Here is a 26,807-nt window from a genome sequence, read left to right on the forward strand (position 1 = left end):
GGACGATGCATGTTGCAGGAGGCACAGGTGGCATGGTACCAGGACCGGCATCGGATTTGAGCAACGAATCGAGCGGAGGTGGTGGTGGCGGCGGAGGCGGCGGTGGAGGTGGTTACCCGGACTTTCCACCCTCGCCCGATTCATGGCTCGGCGAACCACCACCTCCACACGCTCACCACCATTCCCACTACGCCACATAACCCGGCAAACAGACGCGTTGCCAAGCACCGTTCGGAAGAACGGATCGGCGCAAGGCGTTTACCTGACGATCTTTATCCATAAGGCAAGACTCAATTAAAAGACTAAGTCTTCGATCGAATCATCAACCTGTCCACTTTCGTCGATCGTCGACGATCTTACGTTCACGAGTCTCGATCTCGAGAGGATCTCGGCGTTCTCGGTGTATCGCCAAGAGATCCATCTAACAAGAGCGGAACTCGATCAGGATATGTGTGACGATCGAGCACCGTCTCGAGCCACAGGAGTCATTCCACACCGTACACTTCACCGTCCCGGCGAGGTTCCCATCATCGGAATGATGCCATATGTCGCTGTCGTATAAAGTTACATTTAGAGCGCGTATACGATACGCATTCGATAGCTACGATTAATCTAAATATATTTATGTACAAGTTCCTCGTTTCCCGGTACTATGGAGTTTAATCGTCGAATAAAGAAAAACTAGAGGGTAGTTTAGGCGTGTCGCGAGACCGGTTGTTCGCAAGGAATCGATATCGTTCGAAAGAACGATATTTCGTAACGCACTCTTTTTTTCAACATCTATGTATGTTGGTACTTAATGAAGTCATCAAGATATTAGCAAGAATGGGTATCGCGTAAGGAACTGACATTCGTTCTAGGGAATATATACACATTGCCGTTGAACGAACTGCGATTCATAGAGATCGTACTTGACGAAAGATATCGTTTCATTAGTGAGCATCGCTAGACACGTTTCTATGGTATACCGCGCTTACGTGACGCTAGAAGTTTCAAGTGTCGTTTATTGTACATAGTTCAGATTAGATTTTATTGTACTACCGTAAGGGAAGGAGGAAAAATGGGAGGGTAGAATGAAAGCAGGAAAGATGGGAAGGATAGGCGTACAGCGATCTCCAAGGAAGCGACGCCGTCCGCGAATGAAATTCGAAATAAAAAGTTAACCCTGAAGCACTAATGAATTTTTTCCATCGACGCTCGATAAATCGATTTTCTCGTGAATGCAAGATAATTACACGAAACCGGTCCGTTATTTTTCGTCAGCGAAGCTGCGACATAGCATGAAATCGTGAACGCTCGATCGCGGAAGCGTGGATTGTAAAATCAGTTTCGATTGGTCAAACGATTTACATTTTTTTTTTTTTTTTCATAATGAATATATATCGAATGTCGCGCTCTTGTAATGTAAAGTACATACATAAAATGTAAGTACAATACGAATTTAGTGCTGCAGAGTTGGCTAGCTTCGCGACCAATCAGAATCGTTCTACTTACCGCGAATCGCTCAGTCCACTTTAAGAGACGGACGAGCGAGCACGAGGTGGAAATATTGTCCACGTTAGATCGAACGTCGTCGCATGATTTCCGAACGCCTTATTCAAATTGATTCAAGAAGTGTGATTTTCGAGCGAACGACAGCCAGGTGTGGATTATTAATTGTGTTGTAATTTATTGCAAAAAGGTTTACTTGCGACTGGTGAATCGTGGAGAACTATGATAAGTCGAGAGAGGCTTGCCCTTATGGATACAACGATCGATGTATCCATAAACAAAACCAATCGTGTAGTCTACATCGTGAGGCATAACGAAGATGTTTCTTAGCGTGACAACGCAACGAATATCGACATCCATGATTGTCGCTCGAAAGTAAGTCCCTTTTTCGCGACTTATTAGATGATCGCCATTCGATTCCACCAACGTAAACGAAATCGACAAACAAACACGACGCCATTTGATCGAATACCGAATCAAAGTTTACTTTGCATGTTTGTTTATCGTTGGTGAAACCGAGCGTCAGTAGATTACACCTTTGACGTGCTCTGCGTCACTTTCTATCGATTTACAGCATCGAAAAGGCACTGTCGCGAGATATTTCGATCAATCGATTCCATTTGAACGAACGTTCGTTTACGCGGTTAACGCTTCACAGATCAAGCTGTAAATTTACTTAAAAATTTTGTGGATATGGAAAATGAATTACATTAATACCTTTTTTAAATATTAGACTAAAGCGTACAAATGCACAATTTGCCAGGTTCTGTCTGTAAAGCGGTAACAATGTTGAATAATCAAAGTCGTAACGATGTCAATTGTACTCTTGTCTCAACGCATATGTATGTATATGCGCGATTATGTATAAATTGTATACATATGTATGTACACGCGAGATACATATTCGTGACGCATGCCTAGATTTATATATAGATGATCGATAATCAAAAGCAGCGGATTCAATTGATCGACCTAAGTCTCCGATTGATGGCTAACTTCATTCGTATATGTAGTAATATGAGGCATATACACACACATATATATGTATATATATATATATATATATATACATCATAATAATTACGTAAGAAACGTAAAATTTTTTATGTACATTTGTTCAAGATTTACGACGACATAATTTGTAAATTTATTTTTCAAATATTCCTATATGCCTGATATTATTCGAGCGATATAGTACTTGAAACATAGCGCACATCGTCCGAGAAGGAGCGATAAAAAAAAATATATATCATTGTAGAATTGTATATACGTCGCCCCGATTATTTTACCCGCGAAAATTCGACGAACTGAAATTGAAAGGAGAGCTGAAACAAGAAACATGGTGTATTTCGTCGGGTAAAAGAACTGAATGTTGTACAGTTATGAAAATCGAACACACACACTCCTCACCGGGTTTCATAAAAATGAATAAAAAAAGATTCGCATGACTAGCGCAATTCATAACTTCATCAACACGAGTTACTACGGATCTTTATATTATTATCTAGTCATCGAGTGATAATAAAAATTCTATCGTAATCTATATCACGTTGTACTGTGTACTTTCAAACTCTTCATTTTTATCCGTACACGAGCTTAAGCAAAATTTATACTTTGTACATTAATTCTCTACAGGCGTTCTATTAACGTTAGCTTTTATCAAGTTCATTGTTTTATTCTATTTTATCATATATCTCGTTATCATTCTTTTAAATATTTTCTAACGAATGTAAACAACGTAATTTTTAGTAAATTATCGTCCAGCTTTGAGAATTGAGAATTACGGATAAGATTTAAACATATTTTTTATGTAAAACATGCCCCTATTTATAAAATATCTCTGTTGTCCAGAACAGCGGGAAGTAAGTTATTCTAATTTTAAGTAAGTAAAATTTATTGTCTCCTTAGTTTGCTTTCACTCATACCGCATGTACATCCGACAGTAAATGGGAAATGGTCTTTTAAAATTTTTATTGGGTGCAAGAATACAACATAGGATACGAAGGGAGATATAAACGAAAGTATAAATTGGAACTGGAAGTAAGAAGTAATCTTTTTTCTAACTTTAACGTCATTTTTTCCTTTCAAATATCAATGGCACTTTATTTGCGAAGATTATGTACAGATGCTGTGTAATGACTTTCTCGGTGTTCATATGTACACGCGCGCGAAAAACGTCGAGAACTCGAAGATACGATAAAATGGACAGCTTTCGTTTCGATGATAAGGTTGTAGTAACCTTCGAAGAGAAGAAACAATCTACAAAAGAATTCGAATACACATACACGATTATATACAAAACTTACATATACAGCTTCGTTTTTTCCACGAAGATTCCTTTCTTTCTTTTTTCCTTGTCGTCGTCTTTTCTCTATATTAATTCTTACATCTTCCCTATTTTCGCTCAACGCTTCACGAATATACGAAAATACTTTTTCTTACAAAATACAATAACCGTCGCCGCCGTCTTTCGTTCATTTGTACAAATACAGTTCGTACGTTGACGATTGTTCGAAATTTTTATATGAATCGAAAAAACGTATGAAATACAGAAATATAGTAAAAACGCGATTAAAAAAGTTGAGGATAATTTCAGTTCTTTAAAAACCCACAACGAACGGCGACTTTTCATTTGGTTTTCTATTTTCCGGCGAATGGATGATATTTTTCTTCGATTGTTTCAATTGTCCAGTGGTTCTTCATACGTCCTTGTTTTCTTCAATATGCTCTTTGTAATTTGTAATTGTTTCGTTATCGCTTTCTCGACGTTTTTCTTGTTTTTATTCGACGCCGAAAGATGCTGGAAAGTATCTTCCAATGCCCTTCTTGTTTTCATTAATCTTCTTTTCAATGTTTCATTCTCTTGCTTCAAAGCTTCTACTTCATCGAGGCCTAATAAATAATAAATTTTATTTGTTGAAATATATAACGAAGAATTGGGAGTGTATGATTGAAATAGAATTAATTTTAATACGAACAGAATTTTATAACAACTGTTATAATTTATAAAGATAAGTTACCTTCTATCGGCAAAGGGCTTTCGCTATCGACTTCTCGAACTGGCCTGTTACCATTGTTATTATCTTCGTCGCTCAACAGATTAGTCATGGATTCGGTGATTTTTAAAGTGTCTTGTAATGGCCTCATAGTTGTAACAGCCGCATCGCTTTCGATTCCTAGGTCTGGCGAACAGCTTGTTTTACTGCGCCCACCAATCGTTGAGTAGCTTATAGGTAGCCAGTACTGCGAATTCTAAAATAGTATAACTTAGCATAATCTTCAACCAATCCCAGAAAATAATTAAAATATCAAACGTTATGAAATTTCTACTGCGCTTTTAAATTGACTGCACATTTAATCCACAAATAATACAGTAGCAGTCCATTAGAAACACGCAATCCTTACAAGTGCATTCAAGCTCTCAATAAATTCTCTCTTGAATGAACCGTTTAGAAAAAGCAAATAAGAAAATAAAGACACGCTTAACAAAAATATTCGACTAACGTTATATGCTTGATATTCTTGCATGATATCTTCGCAAGTTTGTTTCAGCATAGTCTCTGTAGGTATCGATGAAACGCCACTAGAACTTGGCGCTGAATCGCTCGCTTCACAAACTGCTACGTGTCTTCGCAACTCTTTGTTAGTCACTTCCAATTCTTGTAATCTTGCCCTTTGAGATTCATTGATTTGATTCAGATCTGATATCTGTAAATTTAAACACGGGCATTATAAAATGGTATTACGATTGAAGATGGACGGACTCTAATCAAGTCGAGCCATAAACATTGATTATCTTACTTCCTTGTTAAATTTATCGTGCATGGTACGAACAGTTATGTCGCATCTGTTCTCCGTTTTCCTTACTTCTTGCTCCAAACGTAACTTATCGTTCGTTAGCTTTGTATTCTCCACGAGAATCTGACTATGCGAAAGAGTCAAATGGTCCAGTTCTTTCGTCAACGTTGATATGCTCGTCTTTGCAGATTCGTGTTCGTCTTCCAATTTTTTGACTCGTGTCCTCAACTGTAATTATTCAGGAAAGATAATTACTAAACGATAACAACCAATATCGGTAATAAAATATTCTAGAGTCTCAAAGAGCTATGTTTTCGATTAGTCTTAAGTGCCATTGGATATACGTAATAGTTAAAGTTGTAAAAATTGAGAAAAGAACGACTCGTTACCGCGTCGTTTTCCCTGTTGAGCGATATTAGCATTTCCGCGGCTTTTCTTTCGGCATTGTCTTTGTAATGTATTAGTTCAGCCTTCTGTTTATTCATTTCTGTCGCCATGCCCTCCAGATCAGCTAGCTTCTTTTCCAATTGCGCCCTACGCGTACAATTTTGTTTGCTTTCTTTCCTCAGTGTGTGCACTTCGTGTACTCTTCTGTCCAAAGCCGATTGCAATTTCTCGCAGTATTTTTGCGACTTTTCCAATTTGATGATCAACGGCGATATTTTTTCGTCGAATATCTGAAAATTAAAAGAATACGTTCAAAAACAAGATCCATCTACTTTACTATCGTGTTGAACACTTCGGACGTATATTTTTTACAGAATTCCTAATAAGCAGGCACGATAAAATGGGAAAGGGGAATAATATACGAAAATTAGGTACGATGCTTCGAACAATGAATCTTTTAACCCTGCTGCTGCCTTCGAGTTTTTAACAAAGAGCAAGAACCAACGAGATTTTTGATATTTTAAGAAATGCACGAATCAACATGCGATTAATGAAATTTATTAACAAGCGAGAAAACAATGTAAGCAACGCAAAGAACGCGACAGGGTCGATAAAACTGTGCAGGTGATACTTACACAATCGAAAGAAATTTTGGCAGTGAACTCATTCCTAAGAGCGCTGAGCTCCGTGTACAGTAAAGCGTTTGTTTCTTTAAGCTCTTGTATCTGATAATTAGCTTCGGAATCGTTCAGGTCATTCTGATACGACTTATAATAAGGCACATATTCCAACGAGTCCTCGGAGTCGGTGAACGTTTTAGTATACTTGGAAAATCTGGACCGGTTCAAAGACTTCTGTTGTGTCTCTTGTAATCCAATTCTAGCCATAGAAACGGTCCTATCAGGTTCAGAAAACGCCTCAGAATCTGACTGCGTGGACGCTTGATTCTTCGTAGCGCTGATTAAGTTGTCGGATCGACTTTTCTTCACCGAATTGTCCAGCGATTTTACATTCGCTTCGTCGGTGTTAATGGCTAAATCATTCGTTGACATACCCTCGAGCGCATTGACGAAATCGTCGGACAGTATCTTCGAGTTCATGAAAACGTCGAATACGGCCTTCTTATGGTCGTTACCGATGTTATCCGCGTAGTTAGCGTTCTTCAACATTTCTTTCATGAACTTTACCAAGTCTTTCAAGTGTGTACGCATGAGTTCGCAATATTTCTTGGCTCTCTCCGTTTGATTATCACCGTATCCATCGATCTCCGTGGCGATGTCCGGTTTCGAAACTAGCTTCAACCACTTTAGGTAATCGACTTCCTTCTCCAACTCATTTTTCTGGGCTACCAGCTTCTGTACATAGTCTGTCATAGTTTTTACGTCTATGGTCTCGTTCCCGTCGACGTAGTTCAGTTGGATCACCTCATTGGTAAACGTTACCTTGATACCAATGTCGTTTAGCTCTTTGATCAGAGTCGATAGCTGCGTGCTAGCGCTTTCTTGCGTCATGTCTAACTTGTTTCGGCTCCTTTCGAGACAGTGAGTGGCGGTCATATGGTTGTGCAGCTTGGCGATCTCCTTGTTCTTGCTCCACAGCTCCGTGTTCACCAGCTTCTGTAGGTTCTGTGTCTTCACTTGCAGCTCCTTCGACAACTGCTCGATCTTGTGATTCTTCTCCACGATCTCCGCATCGCGAACTTGCAGATCGTGAATAAGGTCCTCCCGTTTGCTCGAATCCTCCATGTCGTTTTTCATCATTTTCTTCAGCTTGTCGAGTTCATCCATCTTGTTCTGCAGCTGTTCCTTTATCGTCTGCTTCTCGATCTCCAGAACTTCTATCTTCTGTTCCCTATCCTGAAGCCGGCCTTTCAATTCCTGAAAATAACATTAACGTGCTATTAGTTTGGAGATTTTAACTCGCTTTGGAGATCAGAACTCAGGTTAATCGTGCAAATTGAACAATTTGCATTATCGCGCGACTGTAACAAATTCTCGTTTATTCGACGTTACAAAATTTTAACGATTTAACTACGTTGTTTCATTATTAATTACACTACGCGAGCATCATGCGTATCGATAATTAAGCTAACGCGTGAAGATAAATAGAGGAAAATCTGTGTATTATTAATATTATTTCGATATTCGATCGTTTAACGAAATCTAAAACTAGAGTTTCAACCAGTTACGACGTTATTTCGCATCCTGAACCATTTGACTTTGCTTGAACTTGAATAAAACCTACCTCTACGCAATGTATTTAATTTGTTGCAAATATTGCCAAATATTTATACAAAGTTATGCAAAGTGATAAAAGTATATCTTTAAATGAAAGAGCACGAAGAAAGTTTGGCGTTTTAAGAAATTAGATTGCGGTTAAAATAATTTGCAGAAAATCCAGTCGACAAGCTTCTGTCTATTGTATCTGATATTAACAATTTCATAATCCGTTTCCCAAATAGAAAAAGTAGAGAAAAATATATCGATTCATAAGGGAACGAGTCAGAAAAGTATAAAACTTTCAGACATTGCAACGTTTGCGAGAATTCACCAATCGAAATATCGTCTTGCGTAATTCGTACTTGTTGCTATTTGAACAATTTTTACACGATACTGAACACATTCTTTCAACGTATATATAAATAAATAAAATATCACCATCGTACGTAAGCATATAGTACGACAAACGCGTCTGATCTTCGAACAAATTAATCATGAATTTCTTGCCTCTTGAAATTCTTCCATCGAATGACGAAACATCGTAGAATTAATCGATTTTGCCAATTAAGTTACATAAGTGGTTCAAGCTTCTCGTCTAATTTCTCGAATTGATATAAAAGCAAAAACCGCTGGATTTACTTTCCAACGAAGGCACGACAACGAAGGAAACGATTCTTTCAAAGGGACACGCAATTAACGGAGTAATACCTCTGATTCAACTTGAATCTGCTTCTCCAAACGACTCTTTTCGGCCTTGATGGTCTCTATTTGGTCTCGTAGGTCGTTTATTTTGGCTTCCATTTCGTCGAATCGTTGCTGCACATATAAAGTATTGTTCTCGTCAATAAAACTCGGAAACAAATCGGTTGCAACGATCGGTAAGCTTTATTTGCAAGAACAACTGCGATTACAGAGATGGTGTATGGTACAAAAGTTTGCGTGCGATCAATTTGCATCGAAATCGTGGGAATTATTTAAGCGAGAGGAAAAGAGTTTCGCGGTACGCGGAGGATTCGTATGGAACTGGCGGACGGATAACGTGGAAGGAAAAGCGGAGCAACGTTACATGCTAATTTAACATTGTGCGGAGATCGTTCTTTCTTTTTTTTTTCTTTTTTGTTCGTTTGTTCGTTAAGTTTTGTTTTTTTTTTTTTTTTAAGTTTTTGTTTGGTAATAAGGGTATTTAGCTTTTCGGTTTCCTTGACCAACTGCGCGGCGAGACAAGGGTAACGATATCTGGCTCCTAAAAGCAAAAAGATACATCTAATTTGTAACTTTACAGTTAGCCTTAATTTTACCGACTTTTCTTAGCGATTTCGACGAGCTAACAATTTGCGCCGTTAGTTCCTGCTTTGGGCACGGTACTGCGTTTTTTATTATTATTATTTTTTTTTTTTTTTTTTCGAAAATATAATCGAAAGTGTAGTAGTTTTATGAATATAGATCTTACGATGTAGATTGGGAAATTCTAGCGTAGTGTCAGCAAAATCGTAGCGTTTTAAGAATGAAACAAAGAATCGAAAGGAATGAAGTAAAAATGTTAACTGATGGACAGATAATTAATTCGCTGTTTTTGAATTCATGTTTTATAGAGGAAAGTATGGATAAGAGTTGAAGCTTCGAGATTAAAGATTTTATAAAAAAAAAGATCTACGGTTTTCTAACTTGTATATTTTTTATAATCTTTCCGCGGGGAAGATAAGTAACTTATTCTCTATACTGCTTAAAGATAAGAGATAATTTTCACGCAAAATTTCTACGATTTAGTTATCTTCTCTAAGATTTACCGTTTCGCGTTTTACGGATTTGTTATGTCGCGTAAGATTTAATTATATCGCAATTAATTGAAATATAATACATAATTGAATCGCTGTCGACTGATTTTGAAAAAAGAAACCTCTTTTCTATGTAAAATATATGATGATACTCCTAATTTCATAGTAATCGGCTGGATAAACATCTTATATGTAATATGAAGATAACGTTAGTTTCTCGATTATTTTATAAAGTGATATAATCATTGCACAAAACGTTCTCGAGTTTCTGTAATAAGTTACTGAAATTTCACTGTTAAAGGAAGCTAACCACAAATAACTGTGACAATTATTGCGCTTAATTCGTGAAAATCAAAAGTAAATTATCGATAAATCACCAATTTTGTACAGATTCGCTTTGATTTAACAGAATAAAAAATCAACTACCATCGTTAACGTATCATACAACTTAGATCGTTTTAACGATAAATATAGAACACACGATCGAAAATATAAACGAAAACTTGATGGATTTGCCCAAAAGACGATACTTGTTACATCCACCTACCTCCATTCTCACCGAGGCGCACAAACAGGAGAACATTTTTATCGTCTTTCTTTTCTTTTCTTTTCTTTTCTTTTCTCTTTTTCGATTTCCGTTCGATTCAATTACGTTGAATCAATCCTTGAAAGATACTCAACGCAAATGCTACAATTATTTCTAGCACTGGCGAATATCTGTGACAGAGGAAAGGGAAAGGCACGGAAGCGCCGTTTCTTCCCGAATTGTTTCCGAAACTTTTCGATGGATTTTCCGTCGGAAAATCACGAGATTCCTTTTCAATGCTCTCTTTCGTAAAACAAAACGAGGAAAACCAACAAACAAAAAGAATAGTAAACGGATAAACTCGCGTGTTCTTCGACTCAACTTCGATCTAGAGTCGTTTCCTTCGTTTAGACAAAAGAAAAAAAAGTCGCACTTCTTCGAATTCGTTTTACTTTCAAAATCTAATCGAACGTTCGTCGTTTTGATCGTGCATAAAACAAAAGAGAATAAGGATAACCGGACTCCGAGTCTCCTCAAATCTCCTGGATCGATTATGTCGATTGTGTCGCGTTCTCAGTCAATTACGGTCGTTTTCAATTATCGTCGTTCGTTGTGGAAAATACCACGGTGCTTGGAAAACGGTCGAGACTCGAGACGAATTTTCGTACGAAGACTGCGAGCCGGCAGCGGATCGCGCAGACTTCGCGAGCGGACTGTCTCTATTATTAGACGAAAGGCACGTCTTCGGTTTGGTATCTCGAAGACACCGCCTCGCCGGGACTTGCTCTACGAAAATTACTTTGATAATCCGATATACGATCACGTTGCCCGCTCGCACGCCGTTTTCGCTCCATGTCCAGCTACGATCGCTAACTTGCGCCTGGTTAACGTGGAATTCGCGCGTAGGACGCTGCTATCAGTCTGAGAGTTTCGAGTTAAGCTACCGATTGTTAACGGTCGTTGCCACCGGCGGTAGTAGTCTTGTTTCAGGCGTAATTTTCTCATTTCTGAATCGAAGAACGTCGAAATGCTCGAGGAACGGGGTCAAGTACTTTGATTTAACAATTAAGCCGACTAACGAGACAAATAGCTCGAGAGATGTGAATTAAGTCCGTGGCTTTTAAAGGTGATTGACTTTCCGCTTGAGAAATCATTTGTCTATTTTTCATGTTCGTCGTCATTGATTTAGTCAATCGTATCTTGGAATCTGAATGACGCGAATTACAATATGTCGGAATCGTTTTAAACCACTTGGCAACTCTAATTTCGTAGCAGAAAATATTTGATGTGCACCTATAAGAAGAAAATAATAGGGGAATGAACTTGACGGTAAATTTGGACTTTGAAACTCCTTGGGGAACTGGAACCTTGGGCCGTAGCCTAATTAAACTATATTTAGATTCCATCCATGTATCAGATTCGAGGTAGAATCGAGGAAACACCGAAATCCTTCAGAATATATGTAAACGTGTTCCGATCAATTAGTTAATATATATAGAAATTCGACTAAAGTTCGCCAATTAGACAATTGATAAACGCAAAGTGAGTAATTAATTTATTTGTTGACAGCTTTGATAACAGATTGCTGATTTGTTAAAAATATGCAAATTTCTTAAGAAGTTCTTGTTCGATTTCACAACTGACCGAGTAATTGTATTATGCGATTAGTTAATTTAGCTTGGAAAGGTATGTTAGTGCGTAAGTAATGAGATAAAGTAATGTAATATCGCGGAATAATTGATTAGCAGAACCAGAGCGACATACAAAAATTGTACAAAAATTTATTAAATATCGTCGGTGCGATTTAAAAAGCCGTTCTTCGGACGTACATAATAACAGCGTAAAATACAGATATTCCGTTTGCTTGTGTTTCGACACTAATACGCATACGTAAATTAAAGACGCGATTTGATCGGTCGTACCTCTTATACATGCCATGCGTTAACACTACAAATCCGTGCAAAAAAAAAAACGTATGCACAAAGAAAAAAACAATAATAGATCACTTTGTAATAAAAAAGATTAAAAAAAAGTGAAGAAAAAAAATATGTAACTCGTACTGAACTCGAAATGTAAAGTAAATTCAATCGATTAAATTCAATCGATTAAATTAAGAATCAAATAAAACAAGCGTAAGAAAACGAGAAGGAATCTTCTGAACGGAGGATTCCAACTTTAAACTCGTATCATGAATGTAAAAGAAAATTCTTGAAAAAATGACTAAAACTCGACTCGAGTAACGCTGGATTTGTATATTTAAATCTCATATGCGTACATGTTGAATAACGCAGAGCTACTTGTGGTCGCAATTTTCGGTGCACCGGTAAGGATATCGAAATGTAACGAACAGTGGCCCAAAGCGATAAGTGTCATGCAGTGAGAGAGATGATGACGATAAAGCAGAAAAGGAGAAGTAGAAGTAGAAGATATTAGGTGAATTCAGTATCTCTGAAAGAAAGAGAAACGTTTGATAATAATACTAAACCATTCGGTGATTAATTCCGTTTTCCTCGTTAAAAGCGGAATGCGTTACAATTCCAAGCGTTGTCTCCACGTTAGCGAACTTTCATACAATGCCCGTTCATCCGTTAGCCTTTCCGACTAATCATCGAGATCCAAATTCGATTCCATAATGAATTATTTTTGTATTTTACAATAACGTTAAACAGCTACGATAATATAGAACAATCTCGAGACAATGCTACCAAACCTTAAAAGGCCAAAGCCTAAATTTTTGATATGATGCTTCAAAAACGTAGAGACAAGCATGCAGAATCGAAAAATCATGATGTCGACCTGATTGCTGGCATCGCGTTCTGGATCGTCCGTCATGTCGGTGCTGAAATCTCTCAGAACGAATTGATCGTGTCCATCCCTCGCAGCCTTCACATTCTCGTACTCCCGCAGCCTGTTCAGTTCTATTTCTAACTCCATGATCTTCTGTTCCTTCCTCAGCTTCGTGTTTTCCAATTGTTGCTGTCTCTCCATGAAACCTTGAATCGTCTTGATCGCCTTCTCGTGTTCACCTTCTAACTTTTTCAGTTTGTAACTCGTTGTTTCTGCGTGTTTCTGCGTGTTACACAATTTCAGCACCAACTGTTTTCTCGATTCTTCTTGAGCTTTCAGTTCCTTCTCTTTTTCTTCCAGCTCCTAAGCCAGATAAATGTTCGATTTAAGCAAATTAACGATATTCCTTAGAGATCGATGTTTGTAGGAACGTCGGTAGTTCGATAATTCTTAGCAAGAAAAAAGAAGAGACGAGAAGGAAAGAAAGAGGTTTCTGCGAACCTTGATTAAATCTCTAATGTCTCTGGTCTCTCCGTTCAGAGTTTGCACTGGCGACTTCACTCTCATTGACCTTTCTCGATTTGGTTCCCAATCGAGACAAGCGTTTCCTCTCTTCGTCATCCCTTGCACACAGCTCATCTTTTGTCCCATTCTTGCTTGCAAGGGATCTTCGACTGAATTCATAGCCGATGGACTGCTCGGGGGTGATCTTTTAGCATAACCGTTCTCGAACTGTAATATAAATTCATTGAAATTAATTAATCAAACTTAATGCATTATATCAGGAAGATAATTTTCCTTAAATTCAATATTACTTTAACGTCTAATTTCTTAAATCCTAGTTTTAACTTTTATACCTAGTAATATTATTTATCAAGTAAATATCAAGTGCCTTTTTCTTTTTTTTTTTTTTTTTTTTGTAATTTTTAATTCTAAAGAATCCTAAAAGACCACGCATTTCACAATATGTTGTCTTTCTTCATAGTTAATGCTGTATCGCTGGATTTCTTCTTCGGTTGTCGTTCTAAGTCTTTGCGAATGGTCGCATTTGTGACGCACCAGGCAGCGTCAAGCATTGATCCGAGTGCTTTTTGGCAAGTCCCTTGCAATTTGTATTCCACAAGTCAACACTGGCTTCAGGATGATATCTTTACAGATACTTAATTTATCGTAGAATGACAGTTGAGATTTCCTACCAATAAGCCAGTACATTTTACCTAGTTTCAGATCCAATTCTTTCCTCTTGGTTTTTATATGCTTTGGCCGTGTTAGTCTTGTCTTTAAACGCATTCCAAGCTACTTCACTTTATCTTTACAAATGGTAAAACTTGACCATACGACTTGACACCAGGACAGTTGCTTTTTCTCGCGGTAAAAGTGGTATACACAGATTTTCTTTCACTGACTTTTATTCCTCAGATATCCAGCGATATTTGTACGTCTCTGATGATGCCTTTCTGCAGCATTTTTCAGCCTTCTTTGGGATCTTGATCAAGCGCTACGACGTAACTACCCTTGATATCTCTTTATATATAGGTAAATCCGCGGTGTACAGCGCGCACAGTGCTAGTCTCAGCACGTTACCTTGAGACGTTCCATGTAACAGGATGGAATATAATTTCGATGGGTCATGTTCGTGGCGTACGTGCAACCGTCTACTGTTTAAATGTAATTTCAAGAATAAAAAGTACCGAGTAAGATTCGTTTTAATGTTGTGTAGTATAGACGGGCATGCGAAACTTTGTCGAAAGCTTGTTGTATGTCTAGGAACACGGTATTTCTTCTTCTCTAGTACGTGTAAGATTATTTCTGAAATCGAACCGATGGTCGAGGACAAGTTTCAGTTCTTTTACAAGTCATTTTTCTAATAGTATACGTACGACAGGCAATAGATTTACATATATAAAGCGATATGATGTAGGTTTGTTGATGTAGGAATCACAATGATTTCTGCAAACTTCCATTGATTAGAGACATGCGTCGTGCGGATGATTGCGTTAAACAGGATGATTATGTAGACGATAGCTTTTCTTTTAAGGTAACTCTTTAAGGATCTTATCAGTAATGAAACGATAACCAGGAGACTTCCTGGAATAGATATAAATGAAATTCAAATCTGATAATCACCTGAGAGAGCAGGGCACGATGTTTGTTATTCAGATCAGTGAGGGCCTCGTCCCTGGCTTTTATAGACGTCCTTAATTGATCGACTTGCTTCTTCCTTTTTTCCGAAACGGCATTCAGCTCCTCGTATACCCGACACCTCTCTTCCAGCTGTGCATTTTTTTCCTTAATGATTCTTTCTTTCTCGAGTAGCTCGGTTTTACACTGCTGAACGACAGTGTCCCTTTTTAGCTGCTGTTCCTCCAGTTCTTTTACTTTCTCCCGTAGCGACTCAATATCTTGCAACCTCTCCGCATCCAAATTTTCTCTCAATCGCGTCTCGGCCTCTAAACGTTCTCTAAACTCATCCCGTTCACCCTCGAGTTCTTGCGCCCAGACGCGTTCCTCGTCCAAGCTGTTCGTCACCTGTTTCACCTACGTTCATTTGCGAATAAATTTACGTTAAAATCGTTCGTGTTCTACCTGAAACTACTACTTTTGTCCTATATACCTAGATATATACCTATTATATATACCTAGAATGGTAAAATGGTAATTTTGCATTCAGTTTCGCCATTTTGTTAACGATTGCTATCATACCTTTAATTATAAATCGTTCTCACTATGGATAAAAGTTAATAAATGGCAGGTACGTGTATGTATAAAAGTCTTAAGCCGCCACTTTTATTTTTAAGGCTACAAAGCATAGGGAGATCAAATAGTCGTTTAAATTAAACGTTTACGTTTCGAAAGGAAAGATTTGTAACAATTTCTCTTAACAAACAGCTGATTACTTCAAAGGTTGCGATGAATTTGAATTCTTAAGAAAGATATTTCCTCTTTATAAGAACTATATCCTCCGTATACAATTTTTACTATTTTAATATCTCAAATGTCTTAGCTATCTATATGTAACGTAATTTAGAAATTTACAATTTTCCATAGACCAGTCGAATATGAAGAATAATAAAAGAAAGGAAGAGAAACATTAGCCCACACTTTTCACATACGCGAAATTTTTGTTGGTCGTGCAGTTATTAATCTGTTAATAAGCAAACGTATGTATAAAAAGCTATTGCAAGGATTTGATCCGTGAACAATGTTAACGACGCATACTCATCCACGGACAAAATCGTACTGATTAATTTTTTCTTCTTTTTGCAGAGCGACGATAACTCGCTTATCAAGCTCGCATTCTTTTGAAATGGTGTAGATACGTAGAAAAAGGAAAAGAAGTAGGGCAGACGAGTATTTGCTTATCAATTGCCATGAATAACGACGTTCTTTGGGGATCAACTTTGTAAAATCGAGTCGGAAATAATTCAATTTCCCTCGAAGAATATACTCAAAAGAAACCTATATACTCGAAAGAAATCTACTTAAAAAGAGAATTTAAAGGGACAGGATAAATAAAAGATAAGTATCGGGGCTTAATTCTTTTACGCAATTTCATTTAATTTAGCTTAATTTAGATTAATTGTTGACTGTCAGAATTAAAGATCAACCCTCTGTATAATACTTGGAAATCGCATACTCATATGCGACACTGTATTTCACCAGTATTATACCATTTCTGCCGACGTTAATCGATCTATTTACAGTAAATTACTATTCCCTAAGTTTCAGATGAGAATAAAAAGATTGTAATCAATTGTGAGTATTTTTCTCATGATAAAGTTATTCTACTTGTAGAGGATTAAGTAGAATGAATTATAGTTTCTCTGTGAAAATCATTTCTTTTATCTTTTGTATTATCTTACCTCGGCTTCTAGAGATGCAACGAGTTCTTCCATTTGACATAATTTCTCCTCGTTCTCCAACGCCTTCTCCGGCGTGATGCCGAAAGCTTCCTTATAGAAGATAGATGCATCTGCTTTCTTTTCTTCATATTCTGCTAATTCTATCGCAACAGACAGCAACGTACAATTTTCATCGTATCAAGTATAAGTGAAATTCGTGGAAAGCAAAGGGTATAAAGAAGGGGGTTTACCGAAGCAATGAGTAATTATGCAAATGAAGCACAACCTATCGAAACATTCCGATACTTTCCCCTACAAAGAGCTTTTTACAAGAGCTGTATCGTAGGAAGAAACGCGTTGAATTATATACGATCTTGAATGTTATGATATTTCACGGCAGCATTAATAAATCATCGTTATCAGACTGCCGATATTAATGCAGATTTATATTTTTACGAATAGTATTAGAAACAAAAGGAATCCCAACAAGCAATAAAGATTTATTTCGCGCTTGAAATACTGCAACAAGGTACTTTATATCGGATATTTTCTTTGTGTTTGCGGATGAGCCGTAAATTATTTGCATATTTAAGTTATTTGTAAATGCATAAACATCCACAACGTCCACAATCTAGCAATTGCATACTATTTTCATGGCAGAAAGATTCGATATTGATGAACGCGCATAGTAGCAAGTAGGTTTAGTAGCTGTTAGTGGGCCATTTGTGTTTGATAATTGAAAATAATAAGCACGATTTATGAAGTTGTTAGTAAAAAAAAAAAAAAAGAAAATTAGCTTTGTAATTAAATAGTATGGTTTTCTTTTTACGTAATAAACTAATTTATGATAAAATTTAAACCTTTTTTAATTTAATCCAAGGAAACTGCAAAATTCCCAAAATACATAAATACATAAACAATATATACGTATGCATAAGTGACATAAATGTTGCTAGAATAATTACATACATAAATTTGGTAGGAGATCGATCATAAAACCATTGGGATCCGGGTATAAATTCTTTTTACCGATTCTTCACTGACAAAGAAAATACGCAGAATTTCGTTTAATTATGACAAAGAAGTGGTAAATTTTATTACGTACCCTTCTCCAGTCTTCTGATCTTTTCTCGTTCGTTTTCAAGCGACTGCTGGTACTGAGCTTGATTCCGCGAAGAAGCTTCTTTTTGTTCTTCGATCAATTCGAACGCCTTGGCCGCTTGGCTGAGAAGTTCCTGCTTCTCCACCAACTCTTTCCTCAGTGATTCAATTTCAACCTAACGGTAGAATAAAACGACGAAATCTCATAAATAAAATATATCTACAAAGGTTGATAAAAAATAAAAATTTCTGATTTTATCTGTAGAGTACTCTATATTCGAATTTTCAGCAATAACAAAGCGAATTATAGTTTCAAGTTAAAATATTCACAAAGGATGTAACCAAACAAACACGAAGATGGTACCCCGCTGGGGGTAGCCACTCACATGATAATCAAACAGTTAAAAAATTCTACCAAATGTCCAAATTGGAGAAATTGTGAATGTAAATTATTAAATAAAAAAAAGAAACTTAAGATATTGATATTTTCAGTCGAAACCTAAATGAAGGTAAAGAGAATTTAAATTCACGGAATATACACGGGCTTTTCCGATCAAACTATTAAAATCGTAATCAAAGAAGATACCCCGCTGGGGGTAGCCACCCACATGATAATCAAACAGAATTGGACAAATTGTGAATGTAAATTATTAAATAAAAAAAAAAGTTAAGATATTGATATTTTCAGTCGAAACCTAAATGAAGGTAAAGAGAATTTAAATTCGCGGAATATATACGGGCTTTTCAGATCAAACTATTAAAATTGCAATCAGAGAAGAAAAAGAAACGAGAGAAATTGCGAATAAGCTACAAAGTATTGCAACGATTTGATAGAAGGTAAAATGGAATACGTAGAAACCTTTAATTCGATATTCTTTTTTATCGCATTTTCATCCGCCGATGTAATTCCCATCCGCTCCTCCAGAAAATAGATCCGTAATTTAAGGTTGAAGTTTTCCTTTTTCAGAGCTTCTAATTGATCTTCGTACTCTTTCATCGTCCTACCAATTCCTGCTCCATCTCTGCTTCCAATTACCCCCGTTGGTGATGTCTTCCCAGGCGATCTCGCATTTGTGCCTAAAACAGAAGATCAAATACATCCTTTAATATTTTTACTCGCGAAAAACGTTTTTCGCGCACCTCTGAAATATTATAAAAAAATCTACCAACCTACATTTATTAAAAAACATTATGCTATTGTTAATCGCAAATTCATCGACGAATTATTGTAAGGTCTACGTTTGAACCGATATCAGTGTATTATAATATTGCAATAAAATCACGAAATAACAAGGAATAAATTGTTAGAATCATTTTGATATAATAATTTTGGAATAAATCATTCATGAGTCATAATTACAATATAAATTTGCTAGAAGCATCGGATATAGAAAGAGATAAAGACTCGACGTTCAACCATATTACAAATCCGTTCGATTCAATTTCTTGATGGTTGATTTGCTTAATTAAAGCTACGTGGATTGTCTACGATATTCTGTACGAGCATAATATCAAAGATGATCGTCGTTTACGATTCAATTGATCTGATAAGTCACGCACGGGACATAAAATTCAAAGCAATACGAGAAACTGTAGCAGCGATTCTATTTCTGAAAATAATAAGAGGGGAAAATAATTTACGTTAATCATTTTGTTAAAATTTAATATGGTTAAATGAAATAACCAAAATCGCCGACAAATTAAAGTCGACATAATTATCTCTCCTTGCGATTCAATTGATCGTGAAATACACACGAATCAAAGATCTCGAACAATATGCAAATAAATCGGATGGACGATACAAGACGTTCGATTGGCGTGTAAACTCGCACTTGTATTAATTTTTCTTTCTTAAACTAAACGTCATCACGCTGAAACCGTTATCAGAATTATTTAGAATTATCGCTTTTATTTAAAATTTCTTACAGAAAAATTAAACGATTATCGGTATAAAGATCCTTACTTTCCATAATTAATAGGGCGATCGTTAAACCCGATAGCTGTCTTTAAGCCATTTCTAACGATGACAATTTTCATCAATTCCCAATGTCCGACAGGTAAGATTTTTGTCTTTTCCGTCGCCTATTAACGATTCGTCGACGAATCCGGTCACAGAAACGAGAAAGACGATTGCATCGATCCGGTTACGTTATTTTTAACATTTACGTGCTGAACATTTGTACCCAAATTTTGTGTTTTCTGTTTACTTTGTGATAGTTCGTGTCACCCTAACCCGTGTCCCCCTCATTTACTATTGAAGCTATCCGAATTGCAGGATCATAGATAAAAGACGATCCATCGATGAAGTTACGCACGAACGCGTTGTTCCAGATTGCTCTACGAAAGCGAAAGGCGTGATTTAATAGTTTTCAGAGACTTGGATCGAAGATGCGTTTATTTAGAATTTAGACTAAAGCGGCTATACGTTTTCTCTTTTCTTTTTATTATTTCTAAAATTTGCGTCGTCCTTGTGTAAATATCGTATTTCCTCGGAGCATCGCATACAGACAAGTTAATACTCTCTTTATTCAAAGGTAATCGAAAGAATTCTGAGGGCAAACGCTGCAAGGCGTAAGATATATTTTCTGATTTTAGTTTAAGCGTATGTAAAGCCAATACTTGACATTCAAATCGATATTAAAATCCGTGTTATTTATCTTCCCTAAGGATGTTTACTAAAATAGGAAATTGATCTTAATACGAAACAAAAGTAATTTAGCCGCCGAAGTTATTTTGCTGTTGTAATTACTCTGTAAATACTATGATAAATACAGAGTAAGAAAGTAGCCGAGGATGAGTCACCATTTCAAATATTTATGTTTTGTCGCTATTTCAAATAGTAGTAATTGCCGAAAACTTCCTAACAACCTTACTTTTACCGATGACGCGTACATACCGATTTTCTTTTCTATGTCTACGCAGCTTTTCTTAAGTTTTTGTATCCTAAAAAGATCCCCAAAGATTCTTTCCAACGCTCCTGCGAGTTTCTGAAATATCAACCGATAGCATTTATCGCCACATATCATCGTAATTGTTTCGAGGAAAAATTTAAACGGAACAATGAACGAAATGAAGAATTACTTGAAATTATCGATCGGAAGCTACCCATGCAGCTGAAGAAGAGAAGCTCAACTTGAAACACGTTAACGCGTTTGCATTCCCCTCGGTTAACAAAAAGAAGAAAAATAGAAAACACGCACTTACGGAGCAATGTTTCGGAGTAATGCAAACAGGACTTCTGAAACACGAAACCAAAGATAAGCCCGCCGTGATTAGATCCCTTTAAAGGACACGAACGACGCACGTACGACGCACAGCACGAGCGATGTCCGTGACTAATGCACGCTACTACACACAGGATTGCTAGAAATCGCTCGTTTTTCTCCAGGTGCGCTTGTTGCAATGATTGAACGTTGAATCGATCCTATTCTCGAATTCATTCGAGCTACGTGACTGATGCCAATTTCGCGATGCTAAACGGGCGCCGCGGTCTTCTTCTCTTTTAAATCTTCTTCGCGCGTCACCAACCGCCGTTGAGCCTTTCGGCCGATCTTCGCAAACGTCGTCCACGATGCTCGTCCGACGCAGATTTTTACAAGCCTCTATAACAGTCCTCCTTTTCCTTTGTTTCAACCCATCGCGTTCATCAGGCCTGTTCTTGGCCGTGTCTGCTCCCTCTTTTCTTCTCTCTCGTTGCCAGTTGTCGGGAAAAGTTACAACAAAGAGTGGCGAGGTGCGATGCGCTTGTTCAACGCGGTTCAACGACTTGCGAAAATTTGTATCGACCTTGCGAACGAATCCGACGAAACAGCGTTCCAACAAACCGCGCTCTGTTCGAGTCGAATACACAGCTACCGGTCGGTGTACGAACACGATATCAAATTTCGATAATCCTCGTTGAAAATATTCGGCAAGTCTGGTAAAATTCCATCGGCGTTGATCGAAGGAGAACGAGACAATTCGAAAGCATTCCGCTGGCACGTGATCTCATACGATGCCATTGGCAGCACCGAGCCGTGAAATGAAAATCATTGAAACATAAAGGAAAGGCGAATGAAAATAACGCATCTGGACGATAGGTGCTGGTAACGAAGCAACCAACCAGCGCTCAAATTCGCGCTGCCATTTGTGCTTTAATACGGTCTATTAAGCTCGGTAGTTGGCGACCTTTCTTTTGTGCCACACAATTCAGCGCAAACAGGGTCCAGCATTGTGCGCATTCTGAAAGGCCCGTTGACTTTATTTTTTCTCTCAGTAGGATGAAATCGTTCAAGGTCGAGCGAGATGTAAACAATATCGTTTAAAACGGTAAATTTCTACGATCGCATAAAGATTATGTTCAATTATGACAATGAGCAATATCCGAGTTGTCGATGAACGAAGAAGTAGCTCGATATCGGTAAATAGGTTTACGTTTCTTTGGACTAGGAGAGCAAAGGATAATAATAGAACATTTGGCAACGAACATCTAACGATTTATTTGCTAATACGTATGATAGAGTATCAGCTAAACTCCAATTGCAAGCAACATTTACTTTCTGTTTAAAAATTTTAAATAAAGGTTTATGACCATATATATCTATATGTATATGTATATATATACATGTCGGAGAAGCGCTGGGGTAAGGGCGTGAAAGGAACCTTCGTTGTGATTAGACATTGTCGTTATGCAATAGAGAAGATATTGACTAGAGCAAGTATGATTGTTACAGATATCGACAAGTAACCGTGGTAATTAGATACTCGAGACGCTAATGACAATGATCCTAGGTTCGATAACGAATCCGCGGTCAACGGGATCGTAGATGTATGCTCNTCCCAAAATCTAAGTCCGGATCGTGAGGACGGTACTCTGTTCGTTAGTAAAGTCGCAACCAGGAATGAATCTTCGTCTCGATGGTGCCACCGAGGAAAACTATGACGGGTCTGCCCAAGCGCATGAGGTCATCGGATTCGTGGAGCTATGCCTTCGTTCAGAGGGTGAGGGAAATTGACGTTGCTGTTAATTGGTCAATTTCCACGTCGACGGTTGGAAAAGAATGCTAGCCCCCCTTGAGGGAAAAGTTGCTAATGAGGAGCGTCGTTCGAGAGAAGGTATCTATCTTCCCGTAGTTGGGACAAGACTGTTTTCTGTTTGAAGGACTTGTAATTAACTAAATCTTAAGATTTACAACGGGGCCTCAGGCTAGCTGAACGTGCACTGCCGAAACGCGTCGGCATCTGGCGACCATCTTACCTGGCGAATAAGGTCTTTGTTAAACAAACGTTCATCCCTTGACCGCGGCTACGTTGGCGACTGGTTGTCGCCTCGATCCCAAGCTCATTGTCACGGGTCCCAAATAAGTACACTCAGGTTGACTGACAATTGTTTAATTACGGCTACGGTAGAATCTAAATTACATTATTACGGGATTTTCCCAAGGTTCCAAAGGAAGGCTCCGGTGTTCCTTCATCTCCGACATACATATATATGTATGTTGAATAATTCGAAGCAATCGAAACGTAAGAATACTTCTTTTTAAGAAAAGCATAGATAATTTTAAAAATAGCGGTCACGTTATCGACGGAGCAACGCGCTGTGTTACGTAACTCGGTATAAAGTTTTCCTTCCCTTTGGTACGTTTGCTCGTTGAAAAATGGCACGTCTATTAGGAAAGAAAACTAACACGTGGTTTTAACAAATTGTTAACCATATATCGTAACAAAACGATTTTCCCATTTCTCCACGAAAAGTTTAACCTATTTGAAAAACCGTCAAACATATCGGACCAATCGACCTCCAAATGATTCACGCGATCTATTCGACCTATCGTCACACTTTCTTAGAACGCGATATATATTAAATTTAACTACGAAGTAACGTTCGTAAGTCGTTAAATTCAATCACGCGTGAAAGCAACGATTGAAAAAAACCACCATATAAATTAATTTATAAACCACGTAATTTAGTTTCGTCTATGTACAAGAAAATCACACACACACACACACAGAGTTACTGCAATTTTATCTCTGACGATATACATAGCAGCAGATGAGGCGTCAACACGCTAAAAATCCATAATTTGGAAAGAACAAAAATTTAGCTCGGAGATTAATATTTCTCGTTAGAATCGTCATACGCGCCATATACGGCGCGTATATCAACAGGAGCAGTTCACCGACGACACTCTCAAACCGCGTGTAACACGAATTGTGATTAGTGGAAAACTTAGTGCGCAAGAACTACAAGTTTAGAAATGCATACAATCACATTTATGAGAAATTTAGAACTGGACAGAACAAGACAAAGAATGCCGCTGCTACAACACGTTATGAATATTCGCAGTCTAACGATTACGTAAAAACGATACTAAACAGATGCAAGAGTAACGTGCGAAGTGATTTTTACCGAACATAACGTGAACTTGGATTGGCCTGTTCTGGATGTTGTCAAGGATGGTCGGAGCGTCAACGCGCGACCTACCACATCCCATGCCACGTAAAATCTTCCGTAAAACATCACATCTTACTGGCTATTCTAGAGCCGAACTAAACGCAGAAATAAAACGAGCAAAGACCATTGAGTGTTCTCCGATGATATTTCGTAGGTGTTTTCACGATGGACGTAGAAACGCTAACTGAGATAAAATGGCAAAGCAGCGCCAAAGTTTACATCGCAATAACCTACAGTTAAAATTATATCCCGAGCATATATCGGATCGCATATAGCTTACGATGCATATAGGCAACCGTTTCAAGGATCCTCCGAGCCGCAGCTGCATGGAACAACGAATCGACAGCTGTGGAAAAATTCGTTGTTAATTTACACTACGAAGCTACCATCGAGCACGATGGAAGAGCTCCGATTAAATCGATAATACGCGAAAATCACTTTCATGATCCGTATATTTTGGAAAGTTACGACGAACATTTTTTGGGCAAAGATATATCGTCTGGATTCTGCGTGTTGCACGGATTTGTGGTATATCCAACGGGTAAACGATGCCGAGATCGTTAAGTTTTTCTATCAACTGCGACAAGCTTCTGAACATCTCTGTGTATATATTTTCGGAAAACGATCGCTGCCTCTATGTACCGAAAAGGAATACGTAACACGTATAAGCAGAATTCCAAACAGGAAGCAGATCCTATTTCATGTTCATACGTTAGATTGATCACAGGAAGCCGTCATATCTTAACCCTAACGTGCATTTCCTCCTAGAGTTAGAAGTACGAGTCCTGTTTCCACTCAAGTTCGAATGCCCTCAACGCAGTTCCTGTGCAGCGTTGAACGTCACGTGCTCTCTCCTCACGTGCTCTACCCTCGTGAGTAGAAATTACTATCTGCACATATGTTTTTAAGAAGAAGCGTAACTCAGAAAGGGAACAAGACAGTGTGTGCTATTTTAATAATTTAATAATAGCATTATTTAATTTCGCTTCTTAATATGTAGACAGTGGATGATAATTTATATATCAATTCGTAAAATAAAACAGACCGATCGAATTTCGTTTCGATCAAAATACCTTTTTTAAATCGTACGTAAATATCTCTGGAAACAACGAAGGCCAATTTCAGCCACTCTATTGCATCTTATCTTTTAGCTGAACAAGCTTGAAATCTTTCGAATAATCGATAATCACGTATTCGATAAACTCGCTTTCCTTTCACCCTCGATTTTAAATTCAACAAAGCGTATCATTTACGCTTCGCGTGAGACCAAGCAAGAGGAAAAGAATCTTTATTTATTGAAGAAAAAAAGGAAAATTAGAAATTATCCATCGAGGAATTGTCGTCCGTGTTGTCAATACCAAATTGCCAACTCGATCTTTATTTTTTAATTCTCTTCCGTTAACTCGCGTCTAAACTCAATTCCTCGTAAAATTGTAAACGTATCTGTCAACTGTTTTCGAAAGAAAACATCAAACAAAGAAAGAAGGTTGATCGTTAGATTACCAACTAAAAAGATAATCTTTGACTCTATCAAGCCCCACTTTACCATCGATCGATCAAAGGAGAAGCTAACAACACCAAGCTGCGTCTATTAAACCTACTTCTTCGAAGGCTATCCCGTTTCGAGATCACAAATTTTTCCAATCGTTCCATTTGCACCCGGTGGGATCGATTCGAGACAGAAATTCGACAATGGCCGAGTACGTTAAAGAAATATCGGCAAAGTTGCACATCCGTTAAAACCTCTCTCCGGGCAAACCACCAACCGGGTAGCATCCGCGTCATACGCCGCGTCATGATTCCAGGTTTCCAGGAATCGATCGGCAAATCTCAGCGATTTAGGTATCGGTACCAGTACGATATCGACTGTGAAGCTCGGCTCCGTCGGCCGGACGTAGAGCTCGCGTATTTATAGATGACACATTTAGGCCAGAAGCAACGTTTCAACTATCTTTATTTTGGCAGGCCACTCTCCAGCTCTTCGGTGTGTGCCTGTTCGACCTGACTGTAATTAAAGTTACGAGAAATCGTCTTGAACGTAAGCTCGCGCAATCGTAGTTTTGCCGGTTAACATCGGCCTACTAATCGTAGATCACGAAATTAGGAGCAGAAGAGGTCAAAACGGGCTTCGCGGTTATTTCGGGTCGCTCGAACTCGCCACCGGCATTGCGACACCGTGTACTTACATATTATGTTACCTTTGGTAACGCGCGTGTCGTCGCGGTTTCTGTGTTCGTGTCAACCGGAGGCTTCTGTGACCGATATCGAATTCTGTTAATCGACTTGGCCGCCTGAATCGAGCGGAAAATAGAATTGGATTGAATTCACGAGGGTCGGCCCGGTTATTAAAGCTTGATCGATAGAACAAGTTTCTATCGGCAAGTTTATGTTGATTTTCATTTTCTAAATTTCTTTCGTCTCTGCTGTACTGTTTGCCAGATTTCTGAT

General features: G+C 37.9%; 2 protein-coding genes across 14 annotated transcripts in view; one reads left to right on the plus strand and one right to left on the minus strand.

The window, feature by feature from the left end:
• Positions 1-16,281, plus strand: part of LOC122573361 (LIM/homeobox protein Lhx4) — a 71,720-nt gene extending 55,439 nt beyond the window's left edge. For 5 of the 7 annotated variants that reach the window (XM_043739604.1, XM_043739605.1, XM_043739606.1 and 2 more), the window contains one exon: positions 19-2,737. In XM_043739604.1, coding sequence (XP_043595539.1) covers positions 19-200 — 182 coding nt within the window. In that variant the 3' untranslated portion in view covers positions 201-2,737. The other 2 variants (XR_006318721.1, XR_006318720.1) reach the window with 2 other exon arrangements.
• The window catches only part of LOC122573354 (centrosomin), a 39,393-nt gene continuing 16,151 nt past the window's right edge, over positions 3,566-26,807 (minus strand). For 3 of the 7 annotated variants that reach the window (XM_043739584.1, XM_043739581.1, XM_043739586.1), the window contains exons 3-15: positions 18,786-19,003; positions 17,931-18,102; positions 16,847-16,986; positions 15,111-15,521; positions 13,485-13,715; positions 12,993-13,346; positions 8,604-8,711; positions 6,312-7,553; positions 5,679-5,966; positions 5,293-5,517; positions 4,996-5,199; positions 4,512-4,743; positions 3,566-4,383 (exon numbers count right to left, since the gene is read on the minus strand). In XM_043739584.1, the coding sequence (XP_043595519.1) occupies positions 4,172-4,383; positions 4,512-4,743; positions 4,996-5,199; positions 5,293-5,517; positions 5,679-5,966; positions 6,312-7,553; positions 8,604-8,711; positions 12,993-13,346; positions 13,485-13,715; positions 15,111-15,521; positions 16,847-16,986; positions 17,931-18,102; positions 18,786-19,003 (4,037 nt within the window). In that variant the 3' untranslated portion in view covers positions 3,566-4,171. Of the gene's footprint in view, positions 4,384-4,511; positions 4,744-4,995; positions 5,200-5,292; positions 5,518-5,678; positions 5,967-6,311; positions 7,554-8,603; positions 8,712-12,992; positions 13,347-13,484; positions 13,716-15,110; positions 15,522-16,846; positions 16,987-17,930; positions 18,103-18,785; positions 19,004-21,130; positions 21,165-21,282; positions 21,382-24,314; positions 24,554-26,807 lie in introns of those variants that run through there. The other 4 variants (XM_043739582.1, XM_043739583.1, XM_043739587.1 and 1 more) reach the window with 4 other exon arrangements.

The sequence above is a fragment of the Bombus pyrosoma genome, linkage group LG12, assembly GCF_014825855.1.
Source record: "Bombus pyrosoma isolate SC7728 linkage group LG12, ASM1482585v1, whole genome shotgun sequence".
In the NCBI taxonomy this organism is placed as follows: domain Eukaryota; kingdom Metazoa; phylum Arthropoda; class Insecta; order Hymenoptera; family Apidae; genus Bombus; species Bombus pyrosoma.